The 23,773-nt window shown below is 38.7% G+C and overlaps 1 protein-coding gene across 6 annotated transcripts in view; it reads right to left on the reverse strand.

Moving 5' to 3' along the window:
* The window catches only part of NELL1 (neural EGFL like 1), a 394,533-nt gene that overhangs the window by 284,310 nt on the left and 86,450 nt on the right, over positions 1-23,773 (reverse strand). For all 6 annotated transcript variants that reach the window (XM_067558184.1, XM_067558183.1, XM_067558182.1 and 3 more), the window contains exons 8-12: positions 17,701-17,835; positions 16,760-16,862; positions 12,093-12,166; positions 10,100-10,199; positions 2,338-2,466 (exon numbers count right to left, since the gene is read on the reverse strand). In XM_067558184.1, coding sequence (XP_067414285.1) covers positions 2,338-2,466; positions 10,100-10,199; positions 12,093-12,166; positions 16,760-16,862; positions 17,701-17,835 — 541 coding nt within the window. The remainder of the gene's footprint in view (positions 1-2,337; positions 2,467-10,099; positions 10,200-12,092; positions 12,167-16,759; positions 16,863-17,700; positions 17,836-23,773) is intronic.

A 23,773-nucleotide genomic window follows, 5' to 3' on the forward strand; every position in this document is an offset into this window, starting at 1 on the left:
CCAAAAATGTTAAAATAATGTTGGAGGAGATAGGAAACCTGGAAGCTCAGAATTAACAATCCACAGCATTCTGAACTAAAGTGTCATTGTACCTAGATATCTCAGTAAGAGATATTTTAAACTACATGTCTCAGAAGAAGTGATCTTATATGCCATTATATTTCAATCCTTAGAAACAAGAGAACTGAATTATCAGCACTTAACATGAGAATTTTCCCTGGTTCAACAGATTTGTGTCTCAGTCTAAGAAATATTTGTATTTAACATTTAAATAATAGATACAGGAATCTGATAAACTCCTATGAATACAAATTCGCATGAAATTTGATATTGTGCCCCCATACTAAGCCAAATTCTGCCCTCAGAGGCATGCATATGGCCCCCATTGATTTCAATGACAGCTGTGCATGCCTCTGCGAGCAGAATTTAGTCAAATGACTAGGAATTGAGTGCTATTCAATAGATTAGGCAGCTAGATTATAGTAATTAGATTAGAAAGACTGATCTGTGAGATATACAGGCTTTGCACAGGGGTTTCCTGTGGATGGTTAAGGATTCCTTATTACAGGGCGTAAGGGAGTCGCTCCTTGGCTAATGAATATGTCAAGCCATAGATCCCCAACAGGGGATGCCACCTGCAGAGCACTACTGATGATTTAGCCCAGTGAAACAACTCTTAGGTGGATGAAGAGAACTACAGTGCATCAGTCTCTTGACCTCAAGAAGTAGTCCCAACCTTCTTCTGTCATCTTTTGTTCAGTACACATCTGTAAAAGATAAGGCCTGGATTTGCCTTTCAAATAGTGCAGCTAGATATTCTGAGACCAACGACGTTACAAGTTCAGCTAATTTGTTCAGACAGCTCTCTAGGCTTTTTCCCACATTCCAATACTGTTAATGTCTCAAATACTATTTTGAGCAAAGACGTTTAAAATGCTGCCAGATAAAGGAATTAGACAAACTGCTATATAAAACAATAAAACCCAAATAAAGCCATTTTCAAAATGGGGACTTCTGGTTTTATTTTGAGCAGTCAAAAAAAAAAAAACAAACCCTAAGAATATTGTACTGTATCATTGATGACATTTATTATTGTAGTCCTGGTAGCATCTATCTACTCCCACAATCTGTATAGTACAGAAGAAGTTTCATAATATATTGTATCTTTGCTGTTACCCCATGTAGTAAATGATTGGAAATATTTTGTATTCCCTGAAAGCATGTAAAGAATTCAGAGTTTTGTTTTGATCTTTTAAGAGATGCACCAACAATGCTGTAAGACTTGGAATATTTTTGTTTTAATTTGCAGACTACCTTTGTTCATCATGTCTGAAAAAGTCCTGGTCATTATACATGGTAAAAAAAATTTCTCCTCCTAACAATAGGATTATTTAAAATCAGCTGATGCCAGCACAACACATCTCTGTTTCGTATTCCTCAGTCTCATCTCCCTGTTCTTGCAGTATACTTTATCAGCTTGTCAAAAATGTCATTTCTTTTCCATCATCAGCTCTGATGGAAGGGGGATGCTTGGAAAATAGTGTAAAAAGGCTCATGAAGGCAAAAAATCAAACACTAAGACCCAAAATGCATGGACATTATATTTTTTTAAAAACTCACGAACTTGATAAGGCAAAACAGAATGCTGTGAATGTTAATTTATCACACTAACGGATTATACAGTAATGAGTAACCCATCAAACACGTAAGAGCAAGCTACAGGAAACAGGACTGGATTCTCTCCACCACAAAGACGAAAATGAGAGCAATGCCATACTGCATTCTTTCCTGAGGCGAAATAATACCTCATTAGCAAATAGAAGTAGTGCAGCAACACAGAACAGAGCCTCCTGGGAAGTATGTCTCTTCTATACAACATTAAGACCATTCTGGAAAATTACCTGACTCACAGGAGTTGAAGGAAGGACTACAGATTAATGTTTCTGTGCACGGCCATAACATTTCAAACCATGAGAGGCATTGTGGATTTCTTTAATGGTGCTGTTTGCATCCCTCCCAAAACTGCCACCTCCATAATTAGCTCTATTTCTGAAAGATGCATCAGCCCCAACACAACACCGCCAGCATAAGTGCCATTGCTTGAAAGTGATATTCCTAGAAAGATCACAGCATGGCAGCGGGGATGCCCATGGATAGTCAGTATTCCAGCATATCATCCACTTATCTTGGTTATCTGAAGTTTCCACATATAAATTCTGACAGGGGCCAGTATCACAAATACTGGACTTCATAATGAAATTCATTCTGCAGCCATTTACTTTACAGTAAATTTCTCAGTGGATGCTAAGAAGTTACTTTGTGGAATATCTTGTTTACCTTCACAATATGCAGAGTCCCCCTGGATAGAGATGTAACCGTTCTTGCATTCACAAGTAGCTTTTGTTTTCAAGTTTCTGCACTCTGAATTTTCACCACATCTATGTCCTTCTGCACAAAAGTTATGACCTGAAATACAAAGTATATTCAATCTTGTATTAAAACATGCGGAATTCAAATAATCAGCATTAATATGTACCTCATTGTGCCATACTCTGTGTAGTTTTGTGACACTATCCTCCAGGCATTCTAATGTGAAATTCTCCTTCATTGTGCCTGGCAAAGACTCGTCTAAATGAGCTCTTCTGAATCCTCTTCATTATAGGGAATGTCATTTCATTCTTAGATGCCTTTGGTCACAGTATTCAGCTTTTCGGTAAGGAGGGTAGCCAACTCTCAAGTGAGCATTAATGATAACCATGTATACTGACCAAGAGAAGATGCTATGCATTCCTTTCTATTCACCTTTCCAGGATACAATTCATCCTTCAATTCATCATTCAAAATTGCTATTTTTCAACAAATTTGTACATGATAATGGAGAATCAAAAGTTTGGTTAGAAGAGAGTAAGCAGCATTTGAGACTTTGCACCAGAACAAGAAGATGTATTGAAAAGGATGACATCCTCAAATATTTCACTACACATTAACATGCGAGACCAGCTCTGATTTCCATTCCACCATTTAACCTAAAAATAGTATTAACCATACAAATAAAAAGAGCCCTCTACAATATATGATTTATCTCTACTTTTGCTGTGACTCAGCAGTGGAGCTTTTCTATCAAGATGGATTCACCCCACTGCCCAACCTTAGAATATTTCTTCCATACTTGTTCACAACTTTCTAAATTCCTTCTACAAAAACCCACCTGACTGAAATTTTACATTCACTCTGGATTCTTGAAAACTAAGGTTGCTTGGATTTTTGAAAATGTACAGATCACTTTTGAGATTTACCATGTATTTTACAGGGATGGAATTACACATTGCATTATGAATTTACTAGAGTGCTAAACCCCCTTCACATTCATAAATAGTAAAGGAAAATATTTAACTGGGCTATTAACACTATGCTAGGATTTTCTGTTATGTATACCACTTCTCTCTCATCCAAAATATGTACACTTAGTACATTTTACCTTCCTCAGCATTTCTCTCTAGGAATAGTGCTCCTTATTGTTATCTGGTGTTATCTGGTTTTCTGCCCTGAAAGACCATGGTTTCTATTTTCTCTTTACCCTGGTGATTGCACTTTTCATCATTAGAGACACACTTACAAAAGTGATACTTCCCTTTTCTGGTCAGTCAGGGGTCAGTAGATTGAGATTGATTTGTTCATCATCTCTTCAACTTTCCATCTCTAAATCAGAATTTTCTCCAAAGTCTAAAGTCCTTGATTAGTTCTCAGTATCACAGAATATCTCTAGGATCTCTCTCTCTTGCTTATTTGCCACCTCTGAAATTCAGAAGGAATTTGATATAGACGTGCACTCTCCTACTTATCCATCTTGTACCATAATAATTGCTACCTTTTCAAGTTCTACAGGCAAGTCCTTAATTCTTTTGTTCTTTTCTAGTTATCAACAATATCAAGATGCAATTTGTTCTCAAAATCAGCCTCTATCTTATATCATATTTTCCAAACCTATAGGCTGTGATATGATTGCAGAACAAAAAAATTAATGTTCCAGTTCTCTAACTTAGCTACATTTAATTAGAGACTTTAGAGAAATCGAGAATCTAGAGAAATCTGTTCTGTCAAAGTAAGTTCCTAATTATAGAACACCCTCCTCCATCTGTAGGCTGGCTTAGTGTTTGTTATTACAAGTGACTTGTGAAGCACCATCATCAGACCTGGATTTTAAAGTATATTGCCTGCTGCTAGGCTCAACATCTCGGTTTCCCATAGCACTTGACTAAACTTGTTAAGAACATTCAGAAATGGGAAGTGGCAAAATATCTTTGTGAAGGCATATATATATATATTGTTTCAACGCCATGTCACTTGGCTTTTACAGAGCAAATAAAATTAGTGTTAGCCAGCAAAGGAATGTACATTAAAGTACAAAATATTAAGTGCAGCACTGTGGTTTTGTGAGTCAGGCTAGAAGCATCACCTAAGCAGAGACGGTGCAGCCATTATACATGTGCAGTGGAAAAGCAGATGAGTCTGGCTAGGGGAGCATACCAACGAAAAATGCAGTTATGTCTCTTCTAGATGCACATTTACATTCTAGATCTCTGCAGTTGTGGATTTATCTGTAGGGGAATGAAACCATTTCTACATTCCTGCTACACTTTCTGTAGCATTGCAGTCAACATTGGCCTGACTGCTTCTTGAACGCTCCTGCTAGCAACCAAATTACAGGATCTTACTGTGTGGATGTACTGTGGGGTAACGGGGATTCTTATGCTCTTCTCAGCCCTAGAGGCTCTAGTTCAGCAAAACATTTGACCATATGCTTAAAGTTAGGCACATACCTAAGTTCCACTGATTAGCTGGTCAAGTATGTGTTTAAATACTTTACTAAAGAGGGATGGATTTAAGCATGGGCTTCATTGCTATGATAAATTGGGGCTGGTACAAATTTATTCATGATGGAAATTACAGAGCACTAAACAAGTAAATAATGAATGCAAAAGAATACAAATTTCAAATTTTGAGTAGATCTCTGCAGTAATAGTGTATTTTACCAGTTCCTTTAAAATATCTAAAGCAGTAGAAACCATCATCAGAATTGCAATGTGACCAAAGAATTCCCAGCTTCCAACAGGGCTAGTGAATAACAGAATTCATACAATCACATTGGGTAGGTAAAAACTGAACTGTCAAAGCTTCATAATATTCAGGAATGTCTGACAGAAGATTGTTGGCCACTCTCTAGATATAAGAAACAGCTTAAAAGGAAAATAATTGTATCCCAGCAAAAAGGCACTTGGAGAGGATTTAACCATCGCATAAAATCTTAAATAGCACTGAATCTCAACTAATGTCAGTCTAACACAGATGACAAGGCAAGTGAGCATGAATTAAAATTACAGAAACACATTCACAATGGATGTCAGGAACCAATTTTTCCCCCCACACAGAAAGTCATAACTGTGCAGAACAGTCCACCAAAGTCTTTGAAGACATTCACAATACAATTAAATACTATCACGAAGGGAATTAAATACAGAAGAGATTGTCTAGATTTTTGCTGGGCCAGATGACCTCTTTTTCCAAATATTTTTGATCATGTTACTACCTCCTTTGTCACGGTTATTGGTTTGTTTGCTTGATCTACAGTTGATTTTTTTCCCTTTAAGAGCATATTTGTTGGTTTTGTATTACTATTTCTAATAAATGGAGCTTGCCCCTTGATGTTATTTGACTGCACTGTGACCAGTAAATTAAGCAAACTATAAAAGTAATCAAATTTAATGCTTCAGGGCATGAACTGATCACCTGTGTGGTGCCAGGAAGGAACTGCACAAATGTCTAGGACTAACAATTTCAAAGTAGGTTGTCTAAAATTAGACATTACATCCCAGACCCATAAAGGTATTTAGGCTCATAACTTGCTTTGACCTTTGTAGATATGGGCCTACAGGCCAGATTTTAATAGCTATCAAGGTGCCTAAAGATGCAGATAGGCCCCTAGTGTGTTTTTCAAAAAGTACCTACATGCTTAACTCCAATTGTATTGGCTGGAGGAAGGGATGTGCGCAAGATGGAGCAAGTCAGAAAAATCTTGAGTCTCACAGGTAGACAGGGAAAGATGAGAAATATGCTAATTGAAGTGCCTCTCTGAGCTGCAGTTGAAAATCAAACTTTTTTTTGGAGATAACCAATAAATGTAAGGGTGACAGAAGCCAGATTTTTATATTACACCTCTGTTTTCTTCTATAAAATGCACATTTCAGCTCATCAGGAGGATTTCACACTTGCTGCCAACCAGTGTCAGTAGCCAATCTAAACCCATCAGCCAAAGCATATGATTGGACAGCAAAAAGAAATTACTTTACATAGAAATTGAGCATTTCTCACCACTTCATTATTCTCTCTCCCCCACTCTCTTAAGAAAGAGAGGACGATTGAATAATCTGGGTTTGTTGGGGCAGTTGACACACACCAGAAACTAAGTAGCAGCAACGTGAAGTTCTCTTGTGAAACTTTATTTGAACCATTCACTGGACAGGGGAAGGAGATGTGGGATCCAGCCTATCATTCAAAACTACTCACTCTCTCTAGCAAGGAGGCCAACAGTTAAAAGAAGCACAACACATTTTCGCCAAACTATTTTATTGTTATTATTGCATCTGCTTTTTGACAATAAAAATAAACCTAGAGTGACTACTAAAAAAATATGAAGATTTGTGCTGAAAACCTTCCTTCGATTTTAAAAACAATCCCAAGTTATTTGTGTCTAATGGAACAGCTGTGAATTTTCCCAGGCAAGATTATAAAATAACTACACACTACAACTGTACTTTTACATCAATGTCCACTCTGCTAGTGCGTTGTCAGGGGAGGAACCCACATAGCTGGGGCCTGTGGTCTACACTACAAAAAGTTAGTCAAGGTAAATCAGTTAGTCAAGGTAAATCAGACTTATTTATGTCAGTGTGCACACTACAGCATTAGTTCTGCCGATATAAGTGCACTGCTACACTGACAAAACTCCACCACCTCCACAAGAGGGGAGGCTTAGTTAGAGTGTAGTTAAGGTGATGCAGTGTCTGTGTAGACATTGCGGGTTACTTACATCTACTGTTGGCTGTCATTCTTGTCAATTTCACGGCTCCATGCTGGAGCCGTGAAATTGACAAAAAAGCCAGAGAGGTGGGGGTTCCAGCTAGCTAGCAGGTGGGCAGGGAGAGGGGGTTCCCTTCACCAAGGCTCCCTGCAGGGACCCCAGCTACTGCATCAAGATTCCCAGCTCCCTGCAGCGAGCAAGGGCTCCCAGTGGGGAATGGAGAATCGGGGGAGAGGGGTAGCCAGGCTCCCGATGGGGAACAGGGAACCAAGAGCGGAGGTGGGAGGAGGGGACCAGGCTCTCAGAGAGAGCTGTGTGTAGAGGGTCTCAGCCCCCCCCCCCCCCCCCGCCCCTTTTAAGTAAGTGGAAGTGCTCCTGGCGAGGGCATGCACCACTGATAGAAGGAGGGTAGCGTGGACATGAACCATCACAGAAATTACTTTGGAGGTTATGTGAGTCGACCTAACTTAGGTTGACTTAAGTTTGTAGTATAACATGCCCTGGATATATCACTAGTAATTGGTCAGGACAAATCCTGCACATGGATCTGGTCAGGCACACCCTTGCATCTAAGCAAATCCATTTGCAGGGTCTAGCCCCTCATGTTTAATGCTAGAGTGTCACTGTACAGAACAACCCTTTATCGATTCAATTTGTTCTTCTGCATCTTTGTTACTGTACACCATACAAAGTGATTTCAATGAAACACAGAAATGATGTCATATGAATAAGTTAGATGCCACTATATTATATACCTGTGGTGAGGGAGGAAAAGAAAGAAAGGGTATCATTTTTAGTAATTACTCTTCTAACCATTTTCAAAAAAAATGAGTGAGTAGCAAGTCTATCAGCTGGGTCTATTACAGTATTTTACTGTACTTTGCTGACTCACAACGTGAATCGGTGAAAACACCACAGATTTTTCTTCTCCCATGGGATATTATATATTATTCTAGGTACTTAATTAGTACAGAGATGGACACTATGAAAAACCGTGCGGTAGACAGGCATGGTGTAAGAATTTAGCTATCACAACGATATAATATTTTCTTCCCTCTTTTCTCATTTCCCTCACATTCATTCATTCAGACTGTAAATTTCTTTGCTGGGAGTGGGAGAGTCAGGAGAAAAAGAGAAAAGGGGGGAAGCATATGATAGGTTTTTGAACCACACCTATCACAGTGCTATCTACGACAGGGATTTTCATACTGCGCATTGCTGTACTAACATAGCATTTAGAAAAAAATGTCTGAACCCTAATGAAAACATAAATTGAGAGAGACTTGCAAAATGAAGTCCTGCTCTACAGGTGACAATCATTTTATTGGTTACGGATAAACATCCACTGGAAAAATCCAGCTGATTTTTTTTTTTTTTTTGACATTTTCTAAACTAAATATATTTTGAAAGGCAAATGTAAGTTACTGTATGTTTCTTTGCATATTTGCTACAACACTCCATTTAGGATTTCAGTTAATACAATACTTCCAAATGACTATATTAAATATTGTATTTCTTCAAGTTTGCCCCAATCTCTTTCTCACAAAATAAAAGCAGAATACCAGCTCAGAGAGCGGTCGATCCCATAGAGTACTGAGCACTCTGCCCCCAATCCAAGTTTTTAAATGCTTTGCTGAACCAGGGTCAGTTGCTAAAACACTGCAAATCACACTCAGAGAGACAACCATGTGCTCACCACTTGGTTCAGACTAGTGGGAGCTGAAGTCCTAAACATCATCATAAGCTCTGATATTTCTTCAGGTTTCACTAACTGAGGCAAGGGGTAACCCAACAGAAGACATGTTCCGTATAAAGAAAAGCCCAGTGTAATATATTAGATATTATGATCAGTCTATCCAGTTGTAAATAAGACAAAAGGAATAAAAGAACAAAAAATAAACAATCAGAGAGGAAATGTCCATCCTAACATTCTGATAATACAGAACAGGATGGACAAAGTCACACCATTTGAAAAGCCCTAGAAATCAGAGTTCATAGCAGTGGCAGGGGACTTTTTCTTCTTTTATGTTTGAAAAACACCTGCAGGCATGTAAATTCATGGCATTATGTAATAGAATAATAAAAACATATCTAGGGTAACTCATTAAAGCATACATAATAATATAGAATCTATATAGTTATAGAACTTCTTTCTTCTTTGAGGTTCGCAGATTTCCGTGCTTTTAAGTAATGAAGCTGCACTGGATCAAACTGTAGGCATCTGCTACACAGCGTCATTAAGACAGCGGCCCCTCAGAGAGAAGCAGCAACATCAGCATTTACAGCTTACTTCAACAGCTACAAGTGTTTTTAGAAACGGCTTAAAAATTAATGATGTCTATATGCTTAGAAACCAATCCTGTAAGCTGCTTCAAATGTGCAGACCCCCGCTACCACATGGAGTTGCTAGCAAGGTCAGGGCCTTTGTCAGTAAATATTTAATTACTTATATACACTAATTAAATATTTATGGGCTAAGACCCTGATCTTGCAAGCTATATATCTAGATACAGAGATAGAAACAGAGTTTTCCCTTAATGTGTAATATAGAAGTTTCTCTTAAGGAAGTAATATGCGAAAACAAAACCCTAGATCCAAGCACCTTCAAAGTTTGGATCTGGAGTGAGATCTCAACTTCACACTAGTTCTTACCTCTATTATAGGACAACCCAAAATCCCACATCCAAACATCTTGGAACTCTGGACATTCAGATCTGAATTTAGCAGCTCAGAACATACCCATTTTTAACATAATTAATCCTTAGCAGCAGGGTCTTGCAGACAACAGGAAACATTGTGTCCATTGCCCTCTCTCTCCTTAGTCCAGAAAAGTTATTGTCTTGTCTCTGTTAATTTTTCCTCCCAAAGGAACAACACGGGTTGGTTTATGCAGGACACTGTTTACAGGTACAGGTTTATGTAAGTAGCCAGTTTCTCATCAATTAAACAGGCGTAATTCATTACAACATATCTCAGAAACTACCCAATGACTAACATTCCATCCAAGCATGTACCGCTTACCTCTGCAAACGCGGCAGCACTGGTTCTCTGGAAAAATGTGAGCTTTTTCTGAGCAGTTCAATGGAGGACAGGTCTCTGTTACTTTTACTAAAACTCCGTTCTGGAAATAAATAATTTTTTTAAAAAAATGACACTGATGAAAACGTGTCTGATGGTCAGGGTCACAATTTTCAATCCACAGCTCTAGCAATCTTTAGCAACAACAGTAGTAAAGTGACAGGCAGTGAGCTAGATTCATTTTTTTACCCTAGAACATCAAATCTAAAATTAATCTACTTGGATATTTCTATTCCCACAGTTTAAGGAAAAGACTACACTTAAACTCAGGATTAGATAGCTGCTTTTTCCTTTTTTAATCTACATAAGCACTTGCGGGAATTGAAGTATTTTATTTCACTCCAGGTTTTCATTTAAGAATTTTTTCTTCTGCTTTACATGAGGCTTGTTTCTCTTCTGTTAGGTATTTTAGATTTTGTATACTGTGGTGGTAAGTGAACTACCAATGAGACAAAATAAAGAGGTTAGATAGCTGCAATTTTTAAGCATAAACAGTGATTTTCAGTGCCTCAGTTTTGGGATGCCCAACTTGAGCACCTCAAAGGGCCTGATTTTCAGTAGTGGGGCTTGGGTGGCATTGCTGCTGCCTCATTCCTCTCTGCTGGTCCTGGCAGGTTCAGAACCGGAAAAGAGAGGAGACAGCAGCCAAAGAGGAAGACAGAGAAGATCCCTAGTGAGGGGGAGCACAGCAGCACTGGGGGCCCAGCTACAGCTCAAGTCTTCCAGCTTCCCAGTACCTTGCTGCATGTGTGGCATGCAGCCTTGGCTGCAGGACCTCACTGAGGGAGCAGGTTTGCCACTGGCAGTGTTGCCAACTGTCACAGTTTTATGGTAGGTCTTGCTATATTTGGTGTTTTTTCTTAATGCGTTAGATGCTGAAATCAAGAGATTGCATGAGGAACCCAGTTTTTTTTTTAAAAAGAACACATGTTTCTAGCCCTCATGGTTGCAGACAAAGGTTGCATGAAAGGCTTGGCCTACAAAGCATAAGTAGCATACAAGGCATGTGACAGCTGGCAAAACTTCACTTCATGAACAGCAAGTGCTGATGATAAGAAGTCAGGTCAAACACATGGCAAGAAATCAAAAGACGACGAAAATCAAAACATTCAGAAAGAGCTCAAAACCAACCTCACATCTTCAGTAGAGAACCACAGAATGAAAAGAAATGTGGTTAAGTCTGATCATAGTTATTTTATATCAACAACAGTTTTGTTTCCTAAAATTTCCCCATTTTCTGTGACTGGTAACTCTGAAGCTAGCATATCCAGGAGTTCATTTGGCCTTATTTTGATAGAAAGAAAATGTTTAAACGAATACTCTGGGGGTTAAAATCTGTTGGTGTAAAGTGGTGTCGCTCCCTTGATATAAATTATTGTCATTAGATTTCAGATTTAATCCACTGAGATAAACAAGAACAGGAATTTTCCAGAGAACAAACATAGGCTTCCTTATATGGGATTATTCACATGAAGAGGCTCTACTCAGCAGAAGTGCTGTGGATCATTGGAGTGGGATCCAACACGGCAAAGCATTTAAGCACCTTCTTAACTTTCAGCATGTGAGTAGTCAAGGCTTAAATATGGGCCAGAAAACATGCAGTTATACTTGTGTAAATCCAGAGTAACTCCAAGGATTTCAGCCAGCGTGGCTGAGATCATAATCTGGCCCTAAAATGACACCTCTTTCTACAACCCAGGTAAGGACCAAAGAGAAAGGACAATACCTTTATTGGTCACTTTATTATCCTAAATAGACCATGTTCCAGCTTTGTCTGTGTGTATCTGGCTTCCCCTGAAGTTACCGTCAGCTTTTGAAAAGAATGGATACCACATGTTTATGAAGGAAGCCTAAAGTAATATACCAGGTTATCATTGTCACTTATGGGCACTGCGTATTTATATAAACAGTAGAAGATTATAAGATTAAAACTTACTCGGCATTCCTTGCAGCTCTTGGTTAAAACCCTCTGACCTTCTGCTAACACTCTGCCTCCATAGATACACTTAGCTATAATTTAAAAAAATAAATAAATCCAAAAATCAGTATTTTAGTAGCAAATGAATGCAAAGCATAAATATAAGTAAAAGCAATACATATATACATAGGCAAATATGGATCTACTGTGGTAAATATGATAGAGCCACTTTGCCTTCACTTGAGGTAAGTGTTGATTGCATTAATTTATTTTGCAATTATTTTTAATTCATTAAAACAACTATTGTGAAACATTGTACCCTTCATACTGACAAACGAGCCTATTAATGACCTGAAGTGATGACAGGAATAAAGCATTATTTAGTAGATACTGAATTAAATTCATTAACAGAATCACTCACAACATAGATATCCTATAGATTAGATACAGTACATTTATATTACTATATGTCTGCATTAGGTTATCCAAAACACTTCAAAAATCAGACAGACAGACATTGGTGCATTGTATGTCAAGAGACCGACAGGTGCATTAAAGGCTCCAGATTGTACATGGGAACAAACACAGCTTTGGTCTGTGGAACTGCAGAAACTGTTCAGAAACAGACAAAGCCTGAAACTCACTGACTCTACAAACTGGAGAGATCACTGTCAGAAAGCATCTTAATAGATATGTGGAGCAAGGAGGTCTTATGCCAAGGCTCAAAGGAGGGACAGAGAGCCTGCAACACAGAATTTCATTTCCAAAGGAGCACAATGGATCTAATTATTGATTAGCTGGACTGCCTTTTAATATGAAGAGCATTGGTACGTGACCCAAAAAATCTCTCTATTGTCCCTTCCACCCCCAGATTCCTAATTGCAGATATTTGCACCTTCCTTCTTCTGCTCCTAGAGCTGTCTAAGTAAAAGCTCTTGAAAGCCCCTATATTCTATAGCGAAGAAGCAGATTGCTTTCTAGACTGAATGGAGATTCTTCAAATATTCCTCTAAATCAGAAATAGCTATTTGGTAACAATGTTGCTAGAACTAGAAAACGTTCAACTGACCCTCAAGTGACCTGGGTTCAATTCTAAGCTACAGACTACCAGTATCATCTTGGGCAAGTCACAATCTACCCTGTGCCTCTGTCCCCCAACTATAAAATTGGGATAATACTTGAAGTTGTGATGATAAAATCCATAAGTAATTGTGAGGTCCTGAGATATTATGATGAAGGGAATCAAATACCTTAGAATTGATAGACTGGCATGAAAGATTAAGGGAAAGTTTGAAATCCTAGTATGAAAGGCACTAAATAAATTATCTTCATCATCCATGCTCAGCAACATCATGGGTTCCTCCACTCCAAGTTACAGGAATTCTATGAACCTGTTCATCCTGGCCACAAATATCATCTTGGTTCATCACTGTGTCTGTAATATTAAAGACTTGTGGGTAAACTAGCTCCCAATCCCAGCACCTGTTGCCCAGGCCCGTGTTTCCTTGCATCTGCTGACAGAGAATTTCTTTCCAATTTTTCTGAGTAGCAAACAAAACAATCTGTGGCACACTCATGGCAGCAGGGAGCCTGGAATTCCATGTACTTTTAATTTCCACTCTGACAGGTACAACTGATACCAACTAAGCCAGCTGGCCTGCTTATACAACCAACTGCTAAGTGCAACACTTAACTTCAAGAGATGCCTCTCTGTCTATGCCAGATGTTTCTCCACTGCAGTGAAGAGACACTTCTTTCATCGTCCTCTCGCCCTCTGTGCTAGCCTTATTCTTTAAGTACACAGCTGTGGCCATCCTGTTGCAGGACGGACGGACGCACGGACGCACACTTTTGCTGCTCAGTTCTTTCTTAAATCCTCCAGTCATTTTTTGAAAAACTGATCCATCCTGGCAAGTGTCTCTATATTTGATGGCTCCAAACTTCCTTCTTTTCTGAACATTCTGAGGGGACTGTCACCAAATTAGAGGTGATTTTACATTCTGAGGAACACTGAGGAATGTTCCTAGGTCCTGTACACCTTTCCTTCTAGTGGGCTAGCATTGGTATGTGAAGTAAACACATGCGCAATTTGACCAACAATACTAAGTCCACACACATTCACAATGTTAATAGACCCTCTGCTCTCACACACACACTCTCTATATAAGCCCATGACTCTTGGCCTATATGGATATCATTCTCTTCTGTGTACTAGACAGTGCTCCAAAGTCCCGTCATCAACGCTCTTGAGGAATGACTTGCAAAGTATGGCCTGTATTCGCTGTGTTGTCTGGATGTGGACCTAGGGTCCTGTGCAATAAGCCAATAAGACTTGACATTTGTCAGTAGAACTGAAAGACTTAAAAGTGTTGCTTCTCAATGAAGCAGTTTATGGAACATTCAGGATTGGTCCTACCTCACCTGCCTTCTTGAATACTATGATGAGAATTGTATATATCCCTTGCTTCTGGCACCAAAGAGGTATTACATAATAATAATTACTTTCGTAGCACTTTCCCTCCAAATATCTCTAACTCCTAGATTAACCCACAAATTCTCTCAATCACTACCCTGCTCCCCCACTCCTCAACCCCTCCGGAGTTCTCTCTCTCTGTGCTCATATTGCTGGAAACGGGAGAGTCTAAATAACTTTCACTGTATATAAAGCAGTTGAGCTTTTTTGAAAATCTAACTCCTCTGTGAGAAGCTGTGTACTGAGCATTTTTAAAACTCCAGCCACCTCATTTAGGTACCCAAAAAGGACCCAGAAGTTATTTTTGAAAACTTGGCCCTAGCTTCATATTTCTCAATAGGAGTCCAACTGTGATCTCACTTGAGAGAAAAACACTAGGTCAAGAAAGTATGTCTAGATTGCATCTGTTTTGGGAAAAGGTGAATTAGAGTGATGTACTTTTACTCTCTCTACTGTTTCACCCGACTGCCTGTAGCTCAGGGCTGGACTTACACTGAATGGAAGAGAAAGCGTGAAATTTTATAACTGAGAAGAGACAGGGCTTCAGATACAGTTTTGGCCTTTTTGCCAAATTTTCAGATAGCAGAGAAGAAAGCAGAAACACCCAATTTAAAATCCCTCAACATTTTATACGCAAGAACTGTTGGTACTCTGATACAAAAAAGAGAACCATCATGCTGTTCAATAACTCCTAGAGATAGAAAATTACAATTGAGGATTCTACCCACGACTAAATGGGGAAACTGCAGAGAAATCAACACCCGCAGAGTAATAATGTGGATAGCCTCAGTGACTGTACTACATATCCAAAAATGACTAACTGTGGCCCTAGCATATCATTCTGTCAAGAAGCTGGCATTTACAATCAATTTCAATCAACTCTCATACTTCTTTTTCCATTGACTGACATGCTGAGTCCTTGTCAGAATAACGAGTTGAGTTTGTGCCAATCACTGACTAAGGGTGATTTTGTTCATCTTTTCATTACAGGATCAGAAACGCAATCTACACTTTGGGACTTTTGTTCAATCTACAGTTTAGTCTTTCAACATTCCTTTGGGCCAAATTCTGAGTGGCTTTTCTTTCTAAGCATACATCAGAAAAGACACATTTAGAGAGATGATCAAGCTCTCAGATCCATGAAGAGAACCTTCCACACATTCTCAGTAGATGCATCAGAACTTGTGTTGTGGGGGGTGAAAATTAGGAGTCGGAGCCTGGTCCACGAGTTTTACAACAAATTTCCTGTCCCCACACACTCCTTTGTGCACAAATAACTCAAGAGCCATTGTATAACAGAGGAAAGAATGGGAGTTGTGGATGATAAAATATTATATTTGGTTTCTAATTCATCTCAAATCAGTCAACAACTACATCACTGACTAGTCTAAATGGAGAAGAGCTGTGCTCAGAATGTAGAGGTTTGCAAGATAAGGGGAAAGGTCTCATTTTTGCTTCATACATGAGAGTGGGAAGAAATTTAGTCCTGTGTCCTTGAGTTAGACTCTCCATATGTCAATTGACTTTGTCCCCTTAGCCCCATTTAAGTCCTGAACAATACACATTTGCCTCTGGAATTTCACATTTGTAGATCGGATAAGAGAATTGCAGCAACTGGGCCAATTACAGAATTTACTTATCTTCTTTTCCATTCATTTGGTCTGAAATTAATTACATAAACTCAGTTAATGTTAATTAGAGCAAAGCAGTTGGTCTGTACTTATCATAAAGAGGGGTAGTAAGTTTGGTTATTGGAAATCCTGTTCAGAACTGAAGGTTGTTTTTTTTTTTATTGTTTAAACTAAAATGGTATCATCAGCAGAAAAAGGAAAATTCATGATCTGATCTAGCCTGGAATGATGTTCATTGTGTGCAGTAGTAGTTTAACAGCTACTAGCAGAAGCCAGACCATTCGTCCTTTGGATAGGTACAAACAAGGGCACAGCCTTTTTAAGATCAACAGAATGCAGCAATATAGTCTTGGAAACATGCAGTGCTGCATTTTAGCTCCTAGGTGATTCTTTTATTTTTCAAAAAAGTTATTTATTCATTTTTTAACCAAAGCTGCCATTGTGATTAATGTTCCCTGCATTAATTTATCAGGACCCGTGAAAATCAAGGGATGAAAAAAATCAACTGCTCCTACTTTCAAGACAAGTGTGACTCCAGTTAAAAAGAATGTGGGAGGAAAATATCAATGTAATGTACTTACATCTGCATACTTTGCAGCACTGGCCTCCCATATGCACTGGGAGGGCATCAGGAGAACAGTTCAGAGGGGGACAGGACATCCTTCGGCACTCCACTACTCCGCTCTAAGCAAAGGTTAGAAAAATTAAGTTCAGTTGTGTGTTTGTGTTAGTTTATATTTTGTACAAAAGCATGAATACTGTACCAAAAAAACAAAGAAAATGAAAACAGCATTAAGGATTTCAGATCCATCCTGCATCAACAAGTCTTATCTGACCGCTACCAATGTGAACCAAGCCACCCCCATTACCATTTTGATATACATCATTTATCTTATCCCGCTGCCCATGCTATTTAAGTGGATTAGACAAAAAATAAGACTCTTTACAAGAACATAAACAACACCTTTTGCAGGCTCTGCCAATCATCTTAAAGATTTTAACAATCAGTTTTCTATTTTCTTGGGCAAACAAAAGCTCTTTTCAGATATCTATCAAATAATTTCAACCAGACAAGATTTACATACTAATTCTCTTCTGTTCTACTGGTTTTCAAAATGATAAATACTCAAAACAGAATCTGCATGTTGTTACCATGCAGGATGCAATTGAGCACCTATGAATAAAATTAAGATAATGCTTTAAAAACAAAAACAAAAAAAACCTCCCATGAAACTATTTTGAACCAAACACAGACCGCACTACGATTTCCCCCCACAAAATGGCAAGCTTCTTAAAGATACAATTAGAACTAATGAGAGAGTTGTCAAGGGAAAGCAGATTTTATTTACTAAATATTCATATAAGAAATGGCAATTCTTTGACACCTCCCTCTCAATTGTTCACATTACCACGGGGTGCAAACAAAAAAGATAATAAATCTCAGAGTTGGCACTATGCATTCAACAACCAGTCAGACTATAATTAGGTGTCCTGCCCCTTAAACCCATTAGAAGATTCTTACCTTGCATGTGCAATTCCTGCAGTGATCATCTTCTATCCATGAGTCTTTGTCTCGATAGATCACTCCATTTACTTGACAAGTCTTCTCACAATGACAGTTTTCCAATTGACTAAGCCTCGTTTCTGCATAATTTAGCTATAAGTGAAAGTTACTTGATGTAATTTCTGTAATTCATACACATGGTTGGAGCAAATCAAAGAAGGAAAGAAGCAACTTACTGACTTTTAGCTGAATCAAATTTCATTACACCAGTTGAAAAAACAAACTAAATATAGGATGCATTGAGCCAGAACCTCAGCTGGTGTAAATCAGCCTAACTCCACTTACTTCAATGGAGATAGGGTAATGTATCCCAGTTGATTAACTGTATGATTGGCTCTTCTAATCTAAGGAACCCCAATAGGATATTAAAAGTGTATTTCTTGGGGACCTCATTGATTATTAATTAATTGAGTACTTTCAGTTCAAACCTCAAACACTAAAATCTTTGTAATATTCTGAATTACTCTTTTGCCTGCATATATATAATTTAAGAGCATGAATGCTGGTAGGCTCTGATTCCTTCTTTTCAACCCATCTCCACACTGTTTAACATTAACACGGTGTGGAAAGAACCCCCTGACAATGCAAATATAATTTGCAAGAAAAAGACGGCATTCAAATGTGCGTATAAAAGATGTTCCCAAACTATGGTTCATGAAACACTGGTGGCCACAGAGCACTTGCTGGTAGACAGCAGAGAGTGGTCTGGGTCATACGATACCACCACCACCTTCTCATTGCCAGTTGCTAAAAAGAATTAACAAATGCTAAAAATAATCCTTTCCTAGTAGTACTTTTCCAGGCAAGCAATCGCTATATTTCCCTGAGGAATGCTATGTAATAGTGAATAAGAGAGACTGTCCGTGTAAGAGCAAACAGGAGGGAAGTGGTCCATGCAATGGCAAAAATGAGGGAAGGTGATCTCTCCAAGTTGTGTAATTTGAGTTGAGTGATTTAAATTACTATGAGTAATTTATACTTTTCTTCTGCTCACAATGTTCCCACCCTCCCCAACACAGATTATTGTGTTCACACTGGAAAAAACTGGGATGACCTAACAAAGAATACTTCATGAAAGTGAAGATTTCCAAAGAATCTGTAATATGGTGGTCACCCAACTGCTTCCTGCCTCCGTTTTCCCTCACTCCACTGTGCACCAAAGATCCTCCTCACTCTTCTCTTGCAACAAAGTGCCCCCATTCTGCACCGTATGTGACATGGTAAGGTTTCTCCCCAGCTTACCGAGTACTTGTTGCCATGCCCAGTCTCCTTTAAGTAGATTTTTGTCCAAACATTAAAAAAAAAAAAAATCAGTTCCTCAGTTTACCCTTTGTCCTAAGATTTCACAATCTCCCTTCTCAGGGATCTCTTGCAGCTTCCCCATGCCAGCCAGCTCCCTTGTTGCAGCCAGTTTTCATTCAGCCAGCTCTGCTCCTTTTCTGGAACACCTGTCTCAGGACTACTTCCCCGAGACCAGGCCCTTTGTTTTAGAGACCCTCCATAAGAGTTGGCTACACTCCTTTGTGGTTCCTCTCTCCAGCCACAGCCTGCCCCAATCACTCTTCCTCCTCTTGCCCTCAGAGGGCCCTTATAGCTCTACATGTATCCTTGACACTTTTTACTGGCTCAGTTGAACCCATCTGTTCTGACAAAGGGGTGGTGGCTGGTCCAGCTACCAGCTGGTCCAGAGACCAGAGTCCAGAGACCAGCTACCCTGTGGTGGAATTCAAGACAGAGAACAATATCCCCCCAATACATGTTTGCCACAGGCAAGATTCTCTGCAATGCATAGTAAGAATCCAAATTAATCAGTCCCATTTACTAACTCTTCAAACGTCTTGGCAGGACTTAACTTCCACATCGTTCAAACCCCAGAATGGCCATCTCTCAGAAATCCACAAGTCCCAGATCAGGTGGGAACTTCTCCAAGGGCCAAAGCCTGATGCTTTTACTCACATTAAGCACCACATTACTGCATGAATTGTCCCAATTGCCAATAGGACCACTCATGCAGTTGGGTGTTATTCCATGTGAGGTATCAGAATCCAGCCCAAAGTAAGATGAAGGCTAGCCCTGATCATTCTTACAAGTGGCATGCTCCAGTATTTTACAGGATGATCCAAAATCATTGTTGGCTATTCCTCGATTCAAGGAAGTCTGCGGAGTGAAAAATCACAGCTGAGACTTAAGAAAACTGAGAAGTCTAATTCATGCTCTACATGTGACAGGTGGTTGCGTGGAGAGAGCACAACTTCTGGCTGGGATGCTGTATACTTTCCTTCCTCCTCTGCCATTTCTCAGCCCCTTAAGCGAGGCAATTCTCTTCAAAATGGGCTGAGGCTTGATGTATGACGTAACATCATTGCAGTCTATTGCCAGCCAGCTCTTCCCAGTTGATGGAGTCAATGCTTCCCTTCTTAAGATATACTTTCAGTGTGTCCTTGGAGCATTTCTTCTGTCCCCCATGGGTCCTCTTACCATGACTAATTTGAGAAAAGAGGACTTGCTTCAGAAGACAAGCATCAGCCATCTGCACACAATGACCAACCCAGCGAAGTTAATGTTTCATAATCTTCACCTCAACAAGTGGTGATGTTAGCTGCAGAGAGAATGCTGGCATTGGTGCAACGGTCTGCCCACCTGACATGGAGAATCTTCCTAAGGCAGCAGTATTGGTATCACTCCAGACTCTTAAGATGGTTTCAATATGTCACCCATTTCTCACACCCATGAAGAAGAATGGGGATGACTCTCTTGACATTATGGTCCAAAATACTACAGTTTACAATAGCATTTTTGCACTGTTTGGAAAGATCACTATAGTATTTTTATATTGCAGCTACCTGCATTTTATAAATTTTCCAAAAGGCTCTCAAGACTTCCACCAGTATCCATTTTAATGGGAATATTCCAACCTGCCCATCAATCTTCATTATACTTTCTGCCAGGTAAATCTCAAACAGCAACAGATTCAGGAACAAAAACAAGCAGAAGATACTAGGGAAACTTCCTTATTTTCCAGTCTTCAATCCTCCAGAGTAAAAGGCCCTGAGTAAAAGCTTTTGATTTTCCTTAAATCATGATTCTGGGATATTCCTGGAATTGACCATCAGCTCTCCCAAAGCCAGCGTGATCTTGTGACTTCAAAAATGCTTTTCACACTTTGAAGACAAAAAGCACTCTCTTACTGAACTACTAATCCTGCCAGTTTTCAGCAGTGACCCTGAAAAGGATTTCTATATTTACAATCTAAAAGAGGGAATATATTTTCACTGAATTAAAATTGTGTTTAATCTATACATTTTAGCAGTTTATTTACCTGTAACTTTCTTTAGTCTTTTTTTTTTTAAAACACAAAAAAGTAAAATTCATCATTTTTATTTCTAATGATACTGTATAAACTGCACACAAAAAAAGAGAAAGGAGATTATACAAAAGCCAGAAAAAGGCATTTAATACTTGATCTTTTTTTGTGTTAATTCCTGTAACAATAAAGAAGAGAAGCAAATGCTAACACCAATCAACTAAAAATTATGTGTTCTATCATTTTCACTGTCACACAATTTATATCAATTCATTGATAACACACCATCTACCTCTTACTCTGAAGAATGTCTCTGGATGTAAAATGAATCTGTTAGTAAATTAAATATATGTATGAGCAGTATTACCTTTGGCCTGCATTTATCTTTGCAACTACACAGAAAATGTCAGTTTTGTCTTTACAGATATGAAGACATGCAACAATGAACTTTCTGATAGTAATAGGTCAATGGATGTAATCTCAGCACACATGGGTTTTGGTTTTTTTTCATCTTTTCTGAAACACTATTTAGTTGGCATTTGCCGTATGGAATCAAATAGAAATGTTCCAAACTTCTAAAAATAATTGAAAAAAATCACCATCAAGTGCAACAAAACAATGATATCGTCAAAATTAAATGTGTTACAAACTGAAATGCCATTCCAAATGCTGCCAAATTTGCACAGCTTTGTCAAAGATTTGAAACCTCAGTAGAAATTCCCAGGCTAGGAAATTTTGACATTCTATGGGTGAGGAGTAGGAATGAACCAATGGGAGTGTGGAACATCACTCCACCGCTGAGTCACTCATTTCTAGCATGAACTCAATTCCAAAAAGTTATTTGAAGATTCAGAAATATTTCTCCCATCAGCATTTCCAAGCCAGAAGATGAAGGACTAAGATACCAAGAAAAAGACTGTTCTTATGATATATTATTATTTCAGGGCCATCCAGATGCACAAAGTACCAGAAATATTACCAAGTCACTCTTGTTCTCATGAAAGCTTCAGAGAACTTTTGGAGTCAAAAAGTTCATGTACTTCAGATGAATATTTGTGACCAAATAAATCTGTGGTGCAACCAAGCCAATGGAGTTAAGTCAACAGCAAATTTTGCCCTGAAACTTTTCAGTATTTATGCCAACCAGACCAAGCACTGAACCTTTTGCTATCCAGTTTAGATTTGGCAAAAAGTAAAATTAATCAGAAGATTTGCGCTGGAAATTTCCAGTAACTATTTCCAGCCACTAAAAGAAACACATCTGATTACAATGGAAGAATTCATCTCCTACAGTGACCCCCTAGTTTATTAAAAGAACTACATTCCATTTTTAAATATACTGATTAACACTAGCTGAGGAGCTGACCCATTGTATTTAAAGAGTCATCAACACCACCTAAAATTCCATATTTAGCACAGTAGTTAGGCATGGTGAAAGTTAAACCTGTCCCTCTCGTCCCAAGGTAATTTATATTTTAATTATGTTTTAACTATCTGATCTATTACCTTTTTCTATTTAGGGCTGCAAGATTAAAGAGATGAAACAGCAGAGAGTACAAGGGTTCTGGTGATGGAAAAAGTTCAAATCCCTTCCCCACCATGAAAAGAAACTTCAGACTCAGAAAAGCTATACTCTTTAAAGGCAACACACTGACTAGTTCAAACTGATTTCAAATCTTTGAGGAATGTGGAGGGAAAGAATGCATAATGATACTTAGCTTACTATTCACCTTACTTATTTGTAATTCTCTAAGATACCTACATTGCAAAAACGATTCATTGGTCTTTTTGAGTCTGTAAGTAAATTGTAACCAAATGCAAACCTACAGACAAATTCAAGCCTCTGGTAATACCACAGCCTAAAAGCAACAGCTAGATGTGGAAACATGGGGCACAATTTATGCAGCTCGCGGAATGGGGGAGGGAGTTAGGGGTCATTGTGTATGTATTTCAGTAAGTAGCCCTCTGATTTCTTGCCTTGGCAAAAGTAATCTCCATGGGCAGCTGTGCACTGATTCCAGCCCCACTCCTAGCCCAAACATATACTAACACCACATTAGTATACACCTAAAACTGCACAAATATCACTCAGGGTCTGAATATGCCCCCTGGGATTGTGATGTGAAAAACCACCATTAAAATGTCTGTTTATTAATCCCACCATCTTGAATTTGCTTTTGTCTCACAATTAAAACTTCTTACACTGCTATGTGCGTTTTTTCTGGACAACAGTATTGGTACAGCTAATGTAATGAAACACTTAGTTAATGCATTACTAAGGAGAGCAAAACAAAACTACCAAGGGAAAAGGAACAAGCAAGAAAAGGTCATCCCAGCACTGCTGTATGGGAACATGTAATCTTCAGAGTATCAACAGCATGTTAACTTGGCCCTAAAAAATGTATTAGCAAGCAAAAATATAATTAACAGCAGAGAGAACAAGTCACTCAATATAGCGCATAATTGGGACCTGCTCATACCACCAGCAGGGCTCAAAATAATTACCTCTGTTTCACATTTCCAGCAGTAAAGGGAACTAAAAGCTTAACATTTCTTATTATCTGAGTGAGCCTGTCCAAAATACGCCGGTTGGGTGAACAGAGTGTCAGTATAATGCAGATGTGCTTAAAAATAAAGCCTTTGTTTTTAGGAAGGAAAGATCCTTAAGGGCAATTGAGGAGGTACAATTCACGTGGTAAAAAAATATCATGAGTTTACTGTCTTTAC

This window comes from Emydura macquarii, unplaced genomic scaffold (genome assembly GCF_026122565.2).
Source record: "Emydura macquarii macquarii isolate MOO-44397 ecotype Brisbane River unplaced genomic scaffold, CSIRO-AGI_Emac_v2 contig_1876, whole genome shotgun sequence".
NCBI classification, from domain to species: domain Eukaryota; kingdom Metazoa; phylum Chordata; order Testudines; family Chelidae; genus Emydura; species Emydura macquarii.